The sequence below is a fragment of the Macrobrachium rosenbergii genome, chromosome 39, assembly GCF_040412425.1.
Source record: "Macrobrachium rosenbergii isolate ZJJX-2024 chromosome 39, ASM4041242v1, whole genome shotgun sequence".
Lineage (NCBI taxonomy): Eukaryota > Metazoa > Arthropoda > Malacostraca > Decapoda > Palaemonidae > Macrobrachium > Macrobrachium rosenbergii.
In genome coordinates, this window is record NC_089779.1 from 9,606,395 (window position 1) to 9,622,500 (window position 16,106).

A 16,106-nucleotide genomic window follows, 5' to 3' on the forward strand; every position below is an offset into this window, starting at 1 on the left:
ACAGTTTAGTTACAGCCGGCCGACAAAATATTACTTAAAATTCTTGTACAGCAAGTAAAATAACATAGGAAAACGTCAATTGCCATAGTCTAGCTCACCGCGGAACTACGGCTTAGAATCACCAGCATTAATACTATATTTCACTGGTTTTCTAATTACCACCCCTAAAACCCCACTTCTTCATTAGGGTCTCCCATTACCGTTAGACAGGAGTGCGTGTAATGGTTCAACAATCGATTCAGAGAACTATTAAGGGAACTTAAGGATATTTCCTACCCTAAAATATAGCCAACATTTATTTTGTAGTTTTTTAACCACATAGGCTACAGAAAGCTCTAAGAGCTCTTCCGCAGAATTTACCCAGCCTGGCCCCCTTCACCCCTCAAGATTTTGGCTTCTTTGCAGAGATGACTAGCCATGTGATTGTTGCCAAATTACTGTCAGTGATATTTCTTGCAAACTCGTACTTTTAATGCAGAAGATAAACGCCAACAAATCACGACCAGCTGCCATAAAACAACAAAAACCAGTTAGCGGAAAACAGCCTACCGGTAAGCCCAGTCCATACGCGTTACATTAGTAAACTTCAACATTGGTATCCTATATTTATAGATCAGTATCCTGTAGGGAGATATTAATTACTTATCAAGCTTGCAAAAGCCCGAAAACTTACTTATCCTAAAGGTGATCGAAGGACAGCATGACTTGGTGTGGCCGGGCCGATATTTCTGTGCTATATGAATTCGCACCTCTTGTTTGTTTACCTTATCAGCTGATTAACGTTTTCTTTGACGTTTCTAATGATTGTTTGAGAGCAGGGAAATAATCGCATGCATTTTTCAACATTTTCGCGTCGCTTGTTCATTTCTCCGATAAATGTTTTCATCTGGGGGTCATCGGGAGGAATATATAATCGCCGAAACCTTAAAATGACAAGATGTGTTTTCGAACGGAGCATAAATCTTTAACGTTAGTCTCTTCGGCCAATAGATGGCAGGGAAGTCTTTCCTGTATGTGTGTGTGCAGACGATGTTTATTTCGCTGACTTATGTCATCATAACGTTTACAGTTGGATTGGTGGGTGTTTGTGCACATCATCTGTAGAAAGATCGGGAATAACACCATCGGGACAAATTTGAGGTCACTGGAAGTCCGTTAGCAACGTGAGTATTGATGGGACACAGGTGATCTTAGGTCATCGAGAATATTATTTTTTGCCTCGCTCTTTTCTCACTAGTGATTTTTGTAATCCCTGGAGGATTCAAATGACTAAACATAGGAAATGTCCTTTCCTGCATTTTACAGTTGTGTTTTACTATATTTCTGCCTTGTTTTTAGGACACTATGGCAACGTCGCCTACGTTTCTGCAGATAAAAGATGAGCTCATTTTGGAGGTAGGCGACGAAACGATCGTTGAATTGTATGTTCCTTTGTGCCTGGAAGGGAAATTAAAACCGATGCTTCAGGCTTTTAGATATTAAAGTAATGTAGTTGTGTAGGGTACATCGTGGAATTAGCTAACCGCCATTTCGTTGGTGACAAAGAACGTCCTTAGATAATTCCCCTCGCGATACTTTTTGCGGTACTTACATAATCCTAATAGGTTAAGAATTCTCTCTCCCCAGAACACCCATGACATAACCTCATCTTAGCCTTTGCATTGCTATAGTCCAGAATAACAGGTCGGTAGGTTAACGCAAGTAGGTCGGGTTTGCTCACCATCATCTATGGCGTCCTGAGGCTAGTTGTTCCCTCATACTGTAGTCACCTTGTCCTCGCAGTAGATGAGGGGAATTCCACTTGAATCTAGATCCGGCTTTGTAGAGATAACGTATGTAACGTCGGTTCACTCCATGTGCCCAGGCAGGATTGGGCCATTACTTGGTTTGAGTGGTGACTATACTAATCAGTTTTCATTTATCCTATATTTTCTCTTGTAGCAGTGCATTAATTTTGTAAAACGTCATCTTTAATAATCTCTTGATTATACCATCCATATCATATAGTTTTATTGTTTAATTGACTGATCACCATCGTTCTGTATTAACCTAGCTAGTTTTCCAGTTTGACTGAATCCACTGTTTTCTACTGGTAAATGCTTAGTGTAAATTTCCTTAGCATATTGACAGCAACGATGCTTCAATTCACTCAAACTGTTTATATACAGTATATATATATATATATATATATATATATATATATATATATATATATATATGTATTTTATAAGTACACATTATCTATCTATCTCTCTCTCTCTCTCTCTCTCTCTCTCTCTCTCTCTCTCTCTCTCTCTCTCTCTCTCTCTATATATATATATATATATATATATATATATATATATATATATATATGTATATATATATATATATATATATGTGTGTGTGTGTGTGTGTGTGTGTGTGTGTGTGTTCGAAGTCTCTTACTTTAAGTGTGGCAATAAATGCAGTAGTAAGAAGGGTGTTACTGTGAATGATTCTGTTTGCAATAATTATTTGGAGATGATAGTAACGAATTGTACCAGAATTACAGAAAATTGATTTTTAGCCTTTTTTTTGTTTACAGAATTGTAATGTTTCTTTCATAAAAATAACTTCAAAACTGACAAAACAACGAATAAACGTATTGAGTAAAGTCCCGTAGGGAAATTCTCTCTCTCACACTCTCTCTCCCTGCGCATCTAGGCCTATATGGGTTACTTCTGTTTATGTTCATGAAAATCGTTTCTTCGCTTACTGTGATGTGAAGCACTGTACGGGAATCGCATGGTTATCTGGAATAGCCGTTCAAACTGCTTGCTGGCCGTTAAGGATACAAAAGGATGGAGGTGGGGGGGGGGGAGTTAAATTAATGAGCCGCGAAAGCCGGATATGCCAATGATTGCGTTAAAACTCTTCCGGTCTGTGAATGGGCATGAAGTGAGATTAGCAGTGGTAATTTAATAAGAAGTGTTTTAGGTGCCTTGGTAAAACGATGTAAAGCCAGTTTCCGGAGCTGTGTGAAATGTTATACCTACCAATTATGTGATCTGTTAGGTCATGGGACCTCTCTCTCTCTCTCTCTCTCTCTCTCTCTCTCTCTCTCTCTCTCTCTCTCTCTCTCTCTCTCTCTCTCTCTCTCTCAGGCTTTTATTATGCGCTAATAAGAGCTAGCTGAACGTCAGGTATGTGTTGTTGGTTGCTTTGATTGAAGAAATATATTGGATCAATAGGCTACTCAAGTATTTTTTTTATTGCATTATTAACTCTTTCTTGTTGTCGACTGCACAACAGTTTGAATAATTATCTCTCTCTCTCTCTCTCTCTCTCTCTCTCTCTCTCTCTCTCTCTCTCTCTCTCTCTCTCTCTCTGGCAGTTATTGTTAAGCTATAATTGAATGTTCTTTGTGCAGGGTACTTCTTACCTTTGAATCAGTGTCACGTCAAAATTGCAGTTCATAGACGTGCAGTTTATAAAAAAAAGGTGAGTGTAAACTTTAAAGCGATTGTGTTTGGGTGTGATTAGATTATGAGTTTCATTCGTAAGTTGTGTACTCACTTTATCAGTATACATATATAAACATATATTAAAATTTGTCGATCACACAATACAGAAATGACTGTATATAGTACTTTGATTAATCAGCTCAGTGGTCTGGTAAAACTAAGGTATACTTAATTCTTCCCCCAGTGGCTAGTACTAAACACGGCGTCCCAAGGAGCTTCTGCCATGTTTAGTACTAGCACCTCGGAGTGGGTGGATACATTCTGGGTTAATACCCTGTACATAATGTACTATACACACACATGTATACGTACACACATATACAGTATATATGTATATATACATATATACCTTTTCCGTAATTCATTTATCCTACACCCCACAGTAAGGCAAGGATGCGGTCACATAAGCAAGGGTCTGGGTTGTTGTGCAAATTTCCGAGAAAGGAAGATTAGTAATAAAAAAAAATGAAACAATTATTCAGTCAAGGGGTTTCGGTATTTCCCGTGACTGCTTCCTGGTTCATCGGTGTCACTGAACTCTTAACCCATACAAAAACTAGTTTTTATTTAGTTTCCGAGGGGTATTATTTTGATACTTCATAAGAGACATTATATATATGTACTGTATATACATATAGGTATATATATATATATATATATATATATATATATATATATATAATATACATTATACAGTATATATATATATATATATATATATATATATATATATATATATATATATATATATAAAGAAAAATAGATCGAGAGAGATAGATATTAAAGTCATAAACCTTGAACTATACACATCTGCGCACGCACACACACACACACACACACACACACACACACACACACACACACACACATATATATATAATATATATATATCTTTATTAATTTATTTACTGAGTTAACATGTGTCTAACATGTGTCGTATGCATTTGTATACAGGTATTTAACGTATATGTTATTTACATACAAAATTCTTCATGCGATTCTGTGGTAGCAGTCTTTTACGCCGGTAAATTGCACACAGAATTAGTGGAACAGAAGAAAATTGTTAGTAATCAATGAATAATTAGTTCAAATTAACGTTCATTCGCGAAAAGTGAGCACGTGCTGTTACGTATACTAAGTTCAAGAGAGTCGGACGATGAATGAATATTATGTCAATTTCCACGGCAGTATCCAGTGTACTTAAATAATCACCATGACGGTGATATCTTGGCATTTAGACTTGTGCATTCACCATGACACTGGGAAGAGTTGATATGCGTAGTTTAGTAGTTTATATGACTTGGAGGTAACATTGCCAATATTTCAGTTTGATGCAGTGGTTTACACGATGGTAACTGAAACGTTCATATGGATTCAGTCATTTTAACACTGATAACGAGGCTTCACAATCAGAGAACAGCTGCGTTTTGATTTTTGGAATGCCATGTAACTGAAATTAATCCGTTAAACGTTCAGGTTTTTTTTTTCTGAACTGCTGTATGGCGCGTAGGCCTAATTGTGAAGGAATGGTTTGTGAGTTTTGTTTGTTTGTGTATCAGCAGAAAAGTTTGTTGACTACTCGGGTTAGCAATCGTGCAGTTGCATCAGAACGAAGTATTTGTGTATATAGGCTACATCTCCAGTTCACTCAGAATGGTATTTTTTTTTTTCTGAAATGCTGTATGGCGCATGGGCCTAATTGTGGAGGAATGGTTTGTGAGTTTTGTTTGTTTGTGTCAGCAGAAAAGTTTGTTAGTTTGTTAGTTTGTTAATTACCCCGACTTAGCAATCGTGTAGTTGCATCAGAACGAAGTATTTGTATGTATGTATCTCCAGTTCACTTAGAATGAAAATAATAGTGTAATGTTAATCCAGTTACCAGTCTATTTTACGATGAGTGGCTTCATGTCTTGGTAATTGTCAGAGTGTTAACACCAAATGTTTATGTCATGCCGAGTTTCCACATACGAGCGTGTGCTTGTTTCATTGTTGTGCAACATTTCAGTTTTACTAGTTTATATGATGACTTGGAAATTTTTTCTTAATTATCTTGCCTTTATATATATATATATATATATATATATATATATATATATATATATATATATATATATATATATACATACATACATATATTTATTTATTTCCCTCCAGTTTTGTTACTGCTACGATGGCTGGCTTCAAGGATACAATGACCACATTGTTAACAGTAACATTATTATGAAGGTCGACGACAACGTCGCTATAGTAAAGTGAATAGACTGTTTTTAACAGTAAAGTGACGTTACAGAATACTGAATTTTTGTTTTATCTTCCGCCATTTCTCTCGAGACGGGCAGACTTCAGGCGTTCGCTTTCTCAGGAGGTGTTCTGGAATACGCTTTCTACTCTACTTTGCTCTGGTTGAGATACATCACAATGAACTGACTACCAGGTGCTTAATTTACAACTTAGGTTAACAATGGCACCGTTGGATTTAGCGGAACGTGGAGTAGTGAATTACTATTATTATCAATGTCAGAGAACCGCCGTTTGCTTTAGATGAAGAGTGGGTGTTTAACTAGACGGTTTTCATTGAGATAAAATGGAATAAACAAAGTCAGACCAATGGCTGGTGGCCTTTTATGTAATGTGGGAGGTTGTGCTGTGATGTTTTTGTGCGCACTTACGCCGTTCAGCTGACGCACAAAGATCGTATTTCAACAAATGCAACCGTTTCGTCATTGTGGTCGAAGTGCAGGTTAGAGTTATTTTATATTATATTTAGCGGTATTCATCTGTTATTCTGCATAACATTTTGGTCTTTGGTTGTTTCGCGTTGATCTGTGCGATGTCACAGCGTTCCAGCGTCAGGTCTCCTTTAGTTTTTCTCCGTGGCTCTGTGGTTACTAACCTCACCTCATCAGCTCTAGACCCATGACCGAACCCACGGCGAGGAAGGAACAGCGCGAACCCATTTCTTGAATAAACTAGGTTCTTGCTGACCTCTGCTGTGAAATTTGTACTTGGTGGATAGTTAACCATTGCGAGTCGAATCAAGAGTGGAGAAGGGTATGAATCTAGTGACATAATGCTGAGTAAAAAAAAAATGGCTGAGAATCTGAAGCCACAGAGTCTGTGGAAAAAAACAGACAAAGCTGAATATGTTTTACAGTAAATATATGACCTTTTCAGTGGACCCTTATAGCCAAGTTTTATTTTGCAAAAGGGTTAGAAAAGTTATCTTTATACCAAACTAAGCGACAGATTCTGCAGACAAGATTTATACAGACTCTCCTTTGAACTGGCGTAATGGTTTTGTAATTACGTTAATATGCTGTGCTGATACTGGCATTATATTTGCTTCAGAGTGCCCCAACCAAAATTAGGTCAAAGGAAGACTCATGCGATGCTGTATTATCCCTGTGACAGAATACATTACCTTCAAGTCGAAAGGACAATGGGTCGAGTGCAGTGAAAAAATGGCGAGTATTTGGCTCGGAAACGCCTCGTAGCAGTAACGAAAATATGTCCAGGATAAAAGGCCTGCAGGTTTAATGGGCAAGCGGGGCGGTGCAGGTTATAGTTGGTGAAATGTACCGGCATCTTTAAGTAAAGGAGATGGAGTAATATGAGTACCGTAGCGTCACTTACTCCAGGGAGTTCTCTCTCTCTCTCTCTCTCTCTCTCTCTCTCTCTCTCTCTCTCTCTCTCTCTCATCTTCTGCCCCAAGTAGGACGTAGGCAGTCCTTTCCCACTGATATCGAGAGGAGAAGCCTATAGCAATGTATAGCAATATGTTGACCTACAATACGCACCTGTAGGTCATCGTTCTCATTTTCTTGCGACTGGTAGCTCGATGAAAGTTTAAAAAGCAGACAACATCAATGCGCGGGGACCTCCTAAAACATAGAGCTTTCACTTAGGTCTAGCAGAGGGTTCAGGAGGTAAGGGGGAATTCGGTATGAACCAGTATAGGTTGAAAAATCAGCCAGATGAAATTGTTAGTAAATCACGCACACTCACACGTGTGTATATATATATACATTATATATATACATATATATATATATATATATATATATATATATATATATATATATACACAAAGCTGAAGTGCATTTCACAGAAGCTACTCGTTTAACATGTTTTTCTTTGGATTGAAAATGTTTTCTAAGGTAAACATCTGTTAACAATGTTCCTGCCATTCGCCAGTAATGGTACACGACGGTACACGAGAGATTTCTTGCATTAAGGTAAAAATGGATGACCTTGAAAACTGGTAATAGTTGATATTGCTACAACTGGGTCACAGAGAGAGAGAGAGAGAGAGAGAGAGAAGAAGAGAGAGAGAGAGAGAGAGAGAGAGAGAGAGAGCTGGTACCTTGCGTCGACTGACAGAGGTTAGGTGGCCCCAGATCTGAGATGGGATGGCCAAACCCGAATGTTCTTTATTAGTATGTACTTCACTTCTAAAATCTTTTTATTTTTTTTTTTTTTATCTGGGAGGAACATCGTTGTAGGAATTTTTAGAAGCCTTTCTCTTTTCTCTGATGGCGCGTATTGATTTGGGCAGCTCCGGGCTTGGTATAGTAAAAGATTGTGCAGGTGTTGTTTAACAATATTTTCAGTGCCATTTCCTTAACGCTTCTTTTAAAGATTTTAAATAGTTTTTTAACTGGTATCAGAAAGTACATCGATACGCGTTTTTATAAGCGAAAGTGTTTGGTTGTAAAGGAAGAAAAAAAAGTTTTATAAGCGTACTGTGCAAGTTAGAGATTGCCAAATTGTTCTACAGAGGTCAGTTTGTAACCTTTAGTGGAGTAAATGTCTCCGCTGCGTATATTTTTTTTTAATTTTTTATTTTATTTGGTAGCGAAATCCATGGATGAATCGAATCTGTGAGTGGTGCAGCTATCTTAGTTATCAACCTGTTTATGTGAATCTTGTTACACAAATATACCCCAGAGACGGGTAGTGCCGTCAATGCGTCTCATATGGTACACTGTAGGTATCACTATGATGACTAGGGGAGAAGAATGCGATGAACGCTGTCGTATTTAAGGTTGACACGAGAATGAAAATGGTGAGCCTGTATACAGCAGGTGTTGAATATGAAAATATTTTGAGGTGATAGCGAAAGGAAGGAAGACTGCAACTGACTTCAGAAAAAAACCTTTGGCTTGTTATCTACGCGTCACTTACTCAGAGGTGCTAGTACTAAACCAGGATTAATAGAGTGGTACTAAACATGACGGAACTCCTTGGGACGCCGTGTTTAGTACTAGCCCCACGGGGATCAAAGTATTATATACACCCATTTCTATATTGTGTGGTCGACAAATCAGATTAATAAACGATATCTCCGTGCGGCCGTCTACTTTACATTTACCATACGGTGTTTAGTACTAGTTCCTCGGAGTAAGTGACGCGTAGACTACTAGCCAAAGTAGCACCAAACAAAGACTTTCGAACACCTGATCGGTGTTCGTCTTCAGTGTTTACGTATTTTAATGTAAACACCGATGAGAGCACCGTTCAGGTGTTCGACAAGTCTGTTTTATCTTTACATATTAGTACGATTTACTATATAATTGTGGATTTTTTTTTATTACATTTGAAGTAATTGTCAGTCATTATTTTTCGTGGAAGTGACATATATAGTTATTTCCAGTTACTGTCAACATTTACATAAAAAAAAAACAAGTAAAAAGTGCGGCGAAGTTTCTTCGACGCCATCGAGTTTTCTGTACATCGTATAATCAAGGCCAGCGAAAATTTATCTATCTTTCGGTGGTCTCGGTATAATGCTGTATGAGCCGCTGCTCATGAAATTTTAACCGCGGCCTGTTGGTGGCCTGTCCTATATCGTTGCCAGAAGCACGATTATGGCTAACTTTAACCTTAAATAAGATAAAAACTACTGAGGCTAGAGGGCTGTAATTTGATGACTGGAGGCTGAATGATCAACATACCAATTTGCAGCCCCCTAGCCTCAGTAGTTTTTAAGATCTGAGGGCGGACAGAAAAAGTGCGGACGGACAGACAAAGCCGGCACAATAGTTTTTTCAGAAAACTGAAACTCATGACGCTTGAATAATTTTTTTGCGGTCTTTCTGTGGGGAAGCTGGAAAGGAAGTGAGATTAAGAAAGTGGTAGAAAATACTTTCATGTCTTAATTGAGGTTAACCGAAGTGTTCTGAAAGAGTGAGGTAAAATAAAAATTAAAAAAAGAACTGACAACTAGCATCGTCCCAGCGTCTTGATCTTACTCCATATGGTTTTGCTTTCATAAGTAAATTAATAAATTCATAAATTAAAAAAATTAATGTATAAATTCGTAAGTAAATTCATAAAATCATAAATAAATTCATAAATTTTCAGCATTCGGATTTATAATACAGTAGTGTGTCTCTGCATCTTTAAGCCGATTTGCTTGAGAAGTTCATTGCTTCTCGGAGAGAGAGAGAGAGAGAGAGAGAGAGAGAGAGAGAGAGAGAGAGAGAGAGAGAGAGAGAGAGAGAGAGAGAATGGGATGTGATTTGGTAAAATGCCCACAGACGTCTCAGCAGCAGCGTCCTGCCCGTTCTTCCCCCCGCAGAGGAGAATGAGCAATAGGACACAAACGCAACAGCACCAGCAGTCCCGGGGAACAATGGCGAACAAGAGAGCCACATCTCTTTGGGCCGTTAACACGAGTGCCGCCTCTCTTTTGCTTGTTCCTGAAGGTGAAAGGCACTCCATTACAGCCCTTTCTTCTTGCAAAGCCATTGAGGAGTGAAAGCTCTTGTTTTGGAAGGCAGCGAAAGAAGCAGCTGTCTCCCTTTGCCATCGTTTGTGCTTTTTACGTATTCAGCTCTGACTCGGCCTATTATTATTTGTCGCCTCTGACGCCGTCAAGCTGCTTGCTTGCTTTTGTTAGGGTGAAATCTGAAGTGGGAATTGCCAGTGGCTTTTTTTTTTCCTCATTCATGAGGATTACGAGGTATTCTCTTTTTTTTTTTTTGGTTTTATTAACAGCTTATCTTCTTTTTATTTGTGACCTGCGATCTGAGCTTTGAAACAGCGTCTTGACCAAGACTTACTTTTTATTAACCTTTGTTTTATTTTATCAAGTCATTTCATTATAGAATGATTGTTATGTGCCGTTCCCTGCAAATATTTTTATATTTTAGGATTTGGGAATTATTCCCGTATATATATATATCGTAACTTCTTGAATTCTTCACACTTTTATATAGTGAAGTTCAAAAGAGAAGTGATAAGGAATTTGTCCAGTCAGTCTCTACGGAACCGCAGTTGTAATAACACCAGTGTAATCGCTATGATCGATCAATCAATCAACTCTCTCTCTCTCTCTCTCTCTCTCTCTCTCTCTCTCTCTCTCTCTCTCTCATAGTTATAGGCGGTGAGCGATTGCAAGGATTTAATGTTGATACCTATAGCACTTTATTCTGTCCGCACTTTTTCTGTCTGCACTATTCTGTTCGTACTTTTTCTCTCAGCACTTCATTCTGTCCGCCCTCAGATCTTAAAAACTACTGAGGCTAGAGGGCTGCAAATTAGTATGTTGATCATCCACCCTCCAGTCATTAAACATACCAAATTGCAGCCCTCTATCCTCAGTAGTTTTTATTTTATTTAAGGTTATATTAGAGTCAGCCATAATCGTGCTTCTGGCAACGATATAGGACGAGCCACCGCCGAGCCGTGGTTAAAGTTTCATGGGCCGCGGCTCATACAGCATTATACCGAGACCACTGTAAGATAGGTCTATTTTCGGTGGCCTTAATTAACCGCTGTAGCGGCTGTACAGAAAACTCGATTGCGCCGAAGCAACTTCGGGGCATTTTTTACTTGTTCATTATCGTACTTTGTTGTGACTCTTTAACTGCGTGCGTGGACTGATGACGGATTTCTGTCAATCTTTCATGAATTAAATTTAATGTAATGTTTTCTTAAGTCATATGGGTTTCCTGAATTCTGAGAATGCAAATCTTTCCCTAAGACTTTTCCTTTATTTTCGGGGCAAACTGAGAACAAAGGGCGTATAAACACACTTCATATTTTGTTGCTTATATATTGCAAGGGAGGCTAAAATGAGAGAGAGAGAGAGAGAGAGAGAGAGAGAGAGAGAGAGAGAGAGAGAGAGAGAGAGAGAAGGTTCAGATGTCAAATCGCAAATTTGATTTGCAGATAACCTTAATTCCGGTGCGTTTCTTCTCGTCATAATAATAAAAATAATAATAATAATAATAATTTTTCTGCGTGTTTAGGTATGTCGTGATCATTTCATAATAAGGAATAGTCCCCGTAGGCCTAGGGGATTGTGACGTCAGTGCACCCCACGTGGTGCACTGTAAGCGTTACTTGAGTTTTTTTTTTTTGCGGCGTCCCTTCGGCCATTACTGTAACCCCCTTCGCGTTTATTTTTCTGTATCTCCGTTCATATTATAGTTCTTTCATCTTACTTTCTACCCTCTCCTAAGAATTGTTTCATATTGGTTTTCCTCCTGTTACACCTTTCAAACCTCTTTTACTCTCCATTTCCCATTCAGCGCTGAATGACCTCATAGGTCCCGGCGCTTGGCCTTGTGCCTAAATTTTATATTACTCCCATAAAAAAGGAATAATGTATTGCTTAAAAGTTTTGTTAGAAACCGTTTGGTTGTATAGTGCTGTAATATTATAAGGATTAATCAAATCCAAGAATAAATCTCAAGAACAGGTTATCAAATTCTTTGAAAAAGTTCTAAGCCATTCCACAAAGGCAACGGGTAAACCTATGGCTGATTAGGTATTGTATTTATTGTATGTGGTCGCTGTATGCGGACCAAGGCCTAGCCTCTGTTGTCATAGCAGACAGACAGTTTAATTCTCTCTCTCTCTCTCTCTCTCTCTCTCCCCTTCGTTTTAAGCCCGTTTTCTATTTTCGTTCTGGCATTGGCAGTTTGGTGTTGTGTAGCTTCCTGTATTTTCTGTTTATTTAGTTCATTGGCTTCACTGACCAAAGTTTTAATGGGGAAGTATCATGCCAGTGATTGGAACACGACACAGGATTTGACGAGGAAGGGAAAAACTTTCTTTTTTATTTCAGTTCGTTGTTCTTTTTCTGTCATCCGTTTAGACTCTAGAGTGTGTATTTGTGTATATTATATATATATATTAACCTTTCTGTTATACAACAACTTATGGGTCCGTCCAAATAGAAGTACTATCACTGGATGTGCACTGTCTCCCCACTTCTATTTAAACAAAATAATTAAGTGACCCTTTTAGATACAGGAAGGCGGACCGAACGCCCGGAAGAAAAGTACGTCACATTTCGCCGAGATTACCGGGGCCTTATGTCCAACTTTAATTTCGTTTGTTTAGTAGCTTTCCTCTCTCCATCCTCTTATTCATCTCTTAATTAATCAGCTAATTTTTGCATTTGTTTGTCGTTTACATGTGGTAAGTAAAAATTATCATACTTCTTTAATATTTGCTTGTGGAGAACGTATCCCTACCTTACGTACTTTGGCGAGTGTGAATCTACAGGGTTCCAAAAAGCCTTAAACGAGGGAGTTAAAAATCCCATTAATGGTTCCAGACTTTACGGACACCCTGTATATTGTTTGCGCGTGGTCAAAAAAGAACAATAGGCGTTTGTTTAGAAGCTGAATACCCATTTCCGCGCCAGGTTCCGTTTGTCTAAAATACGATCCCGAGGCTGGGGAGATGTCAGAGAGAATGGACGGCTACGACTGGACAGTTTTATAAGGAGCACTTGGATAGGCCTACACCGTTCCAGTTTACTGATATTTTTCATTTCTTATGTTTCCACAGTGGTGTTTGGTGGTGATAAAATTCTTTGTTTAGTGTTACCTTGACAGCTTCCATGTTTTAGTCAACTTTCACAATATATTTTTTTTTATTAATTTCATACAGATTTAATTAAGTTCTAATGCTTACCTTTGTTATTAGTAGTCAGCAGAAATGCTACATATTTTGTTCTCTTGTACACCAGTAAATGTCATATACGAACTAATAATTCAGAAAAAGAAATTCTACATGACATTTATAAGAGTTTTTTTAGGGTTTTTATTTGAGCGTCTCTCAGACCTGTATATATAAGAAAAAGGGTAAAAGTCGCGAAAAACAGAATCAGAAAACATTATGAAACGTGAAGGAACAAAAAAGACCGCGGTTTAGATTCAGAGAATGAATTCGTCTTACTTAAAAAGAGAATTTGATATTCTTCGCACTACTTGACATCCTTTTCCATCTCTCTCTCTCTCTCTCTCTCTCTCTCTCTCTCTCTCTCTCTCTCTCTCTCTCTCTCAAGTAATTGGCAGTAGTGCCGAAATGCTTAGTGGCAATTTATGTTGAAAGAGTTCTTTCGAAAGCCGTTTCCACTGGGGTTGTGGGGCAGGGGGACGGGGCGGAACTAACCTCCGCTTATTAGGGAAGAGTTTAGAATTTAAATGAGATGAAACTGAATTGCATCAAATGAAACCTGCTAACAATAATAAGAGACAGAAAAACAATACGAAAAAAAAATCTGAAAGTTCTAGAAATCATTAGAGAACAACTTTAAGGTGACGGTAACGTTATGCAAAATGTTTAAACCATTTCCTTTCCAGTATCCTGCGCATGCGCCCGCTTCATTTTCCTCTATCGTTAATAGGCAGTAACGGAAATACATTTACTTGAATCATCAGTGGCATATAAAACAGTGCAATGTTAAAATCCCACGCGTTAAATATGCAAAGAGGACCTGCAGCTTCAAAAAGAAAGTTAAACATATTCACAGTTCACAGGTCTGTGAGCCTAGTGGCACACATTTATTTGTGTCAGTGTCTTCCTTAATTTACGCGCGTTTTTGTGCAAGCAGCGTACGAGTCTCCCTCATAGATATGCACACAGCACATTTCACTTGACCAGTGATATGTGCATGTTTGCGTCCGTGCTTGAGTATGTAAGTACGTACAGTCGTTACCATGCACACTGCTTGAAGGTCAAGTAAAGCCAACATCAATAATTCTGAGACTTGGCACGCTTCCCTTGGCCTTTCCTTAAAGTGCCACCGTTCTGAAGATCGATATGAAGCAAAATTAACACTCATGAAAATGAATAATATAATTTGTGATCCCACGCACCTACTTCGGTTGAAGAAGAAGAAGGAGGAGGAGGAGGAGGAGAAAGAAGGAAAACTCCTCGTGCTGTACTCAGCATCTCTTATTCCTGGCTTGCCTCGATGTACAAACCAGGGTATGTTTTATTTAAAGTCATGAAACGTCTCCATGACGCGCGGGAGCGTTGTCCTCCTTGGCTGACCTGCCTTCTGCTTTCTCGTACCTTTCCGGAGCTCGGGGGACATCAGTTTAGGCGGTCAGTCATCGCCGTTCGCTCATTTTCAGAAGATTAGGCCGACCTTATGCCACCACGGGGCTCTTGTTCACAAGGCAGCCCGTCGATGCAGTCGGTCAGTCAGTTATTGTGCGACCTATGGTAGTGTCTTAGGAGAACATCTCAAGGCATCTTTTAGCATCTTAGCGCCTATAAACGTCACTCAGTCTGTGTGTGAGTGTGTGGCCAGTAACAAGAGTGGTTTGATTCTATGAATTAACGTGGCGAGTCAACCATAGATGGTGGTGGTGTAAAGTGAAGTGTGTTTTGTGCTTGTCCGACATTCTGCAAATGAAGATAAGCTTTGGGTGTTCACGATTATAGGAAACAATTACTGGTCGCCTGGTGGAAAGTGTGGCCAGTGTTTACTCAACTGTTAGCCGCTTTTAGGACTAATATGACGAACTCCTAAGTCGCTAAGAGTAATAATGATAAATCAGATGCGTTAATGACTCTCTTCAGAATTATTATTTACCTCTCGGGTGAAAATTATCTCATAGAAATATTCACGTAATTAATACGGTGTATTTCTGTTTTATTTACTTATTTTTTTTTTTTTTTGAGTTCGCTGTTTAAGATTTGACAAGTTTGTAGTAAAGAGCTGCACTTATTGTTTTTTAATATATCTCGGTTATTCTCTCTTGACTCGAGCATAGGAAGGTTAAGGTGCAGTTTTAAAATACTGAGAAGAATAAAGATAAACAAATAATGGCAAACGAAAATCAACTAAGCAAGTCAGAAGAGCCATTACATGCATCTGAAGTTTTGCTTATCGTGCCCTGGCAACCCACCGGAACGAAATCTCATCTCGACAGATGCTTTGCAAAGGAAAATATTTTTTTTTTTAAGGGAGTAAACGCTTCAGCCCCGTAGCGCAACGGGCTTGGAGACGATAGGGCGTCTCATTTGGACGTTCAGAAAACAGAGGTCTACACCGGGCTTCTTATGCCCTTAATCACTTACGGCAAGGGCCCATGTTGACATAAACTAACTTTATCGAAACCAACCAATTGAAGGTTATCCAATCGGCTATCATAGAGGGACTTCGATTCTGCGTCAGGAATTGCTTTTGCAAGCAAAATTTCCCTTTGGAGACTGAAAGTGGGCATCAAGTCTTGTGATTATGTTGGGCAACGGCAGGAAGTGTCACGTGAATCTAAAGGTCACAGCGTTTGTGGACGTCTGATGACCTTTCCTGATACACAGCGTATTGTGAAAGTGCTTCGTCGCTTGATTTTTCCTTTATTTTAT

General features: G+C 38.7%; 2 protein-coding genes across 5 annotated transcripts in view; one reads left to right on the forward strand and one right to left on the reverse strand.

The window, feature by feature from the left end:
• LOC136825730 (mitochondrial import inner membrane translocase subunit Tim21) overlaps window positions 1-16,106 on the reverse strand; it is a 188,641-nt gene that overhangs the window by 37,617 nt on the left and 134,918 nt on the right. Inside the window, exon 1 of one of the 2 annotated variants that reach the window (XM_067082537.1) lies at window positions 674-947. The exons of the other annotated variant lie outside the window; for it this stretch is intronic. The gene's annotated coding sequence lies outside the window, so the exon portion shown is untranslated. Of the gene's footprint in view, window positions 1-673; window positions 948-16,106 lie in introns of those variants that run through there. 2 annotated transcript variants of the gene reach the window in all.
• The window catches only part of LOC136825721 (phospholipid-transporting ATPase ABCA3-like), a 135,304-nt gene continuing 120,194 nt past the window's right edge, over window positions 997-16,106 (forward strand). The window contains exon 1 of one of the 3 annotated variants that reach the window (XM_067082516.1): window positions 997-1,163. Coding sequence is in view for 1 of the 3 variants with exons in the window: in XM_067082514.1 (XP_066938615.1) it covers window positions 14,884-14,931 (48 nt within the window). In the remaining 2 variants the exon portion in view is untranslated. Of the gene's footprint in view, window positions 1,164-14,868; window positions 15,030-16,106 lie in introns of those variants that run through there. The other 2 variants (XM_067082514.1, XM_067082517.1) reach the window with 2 other exon arrangements.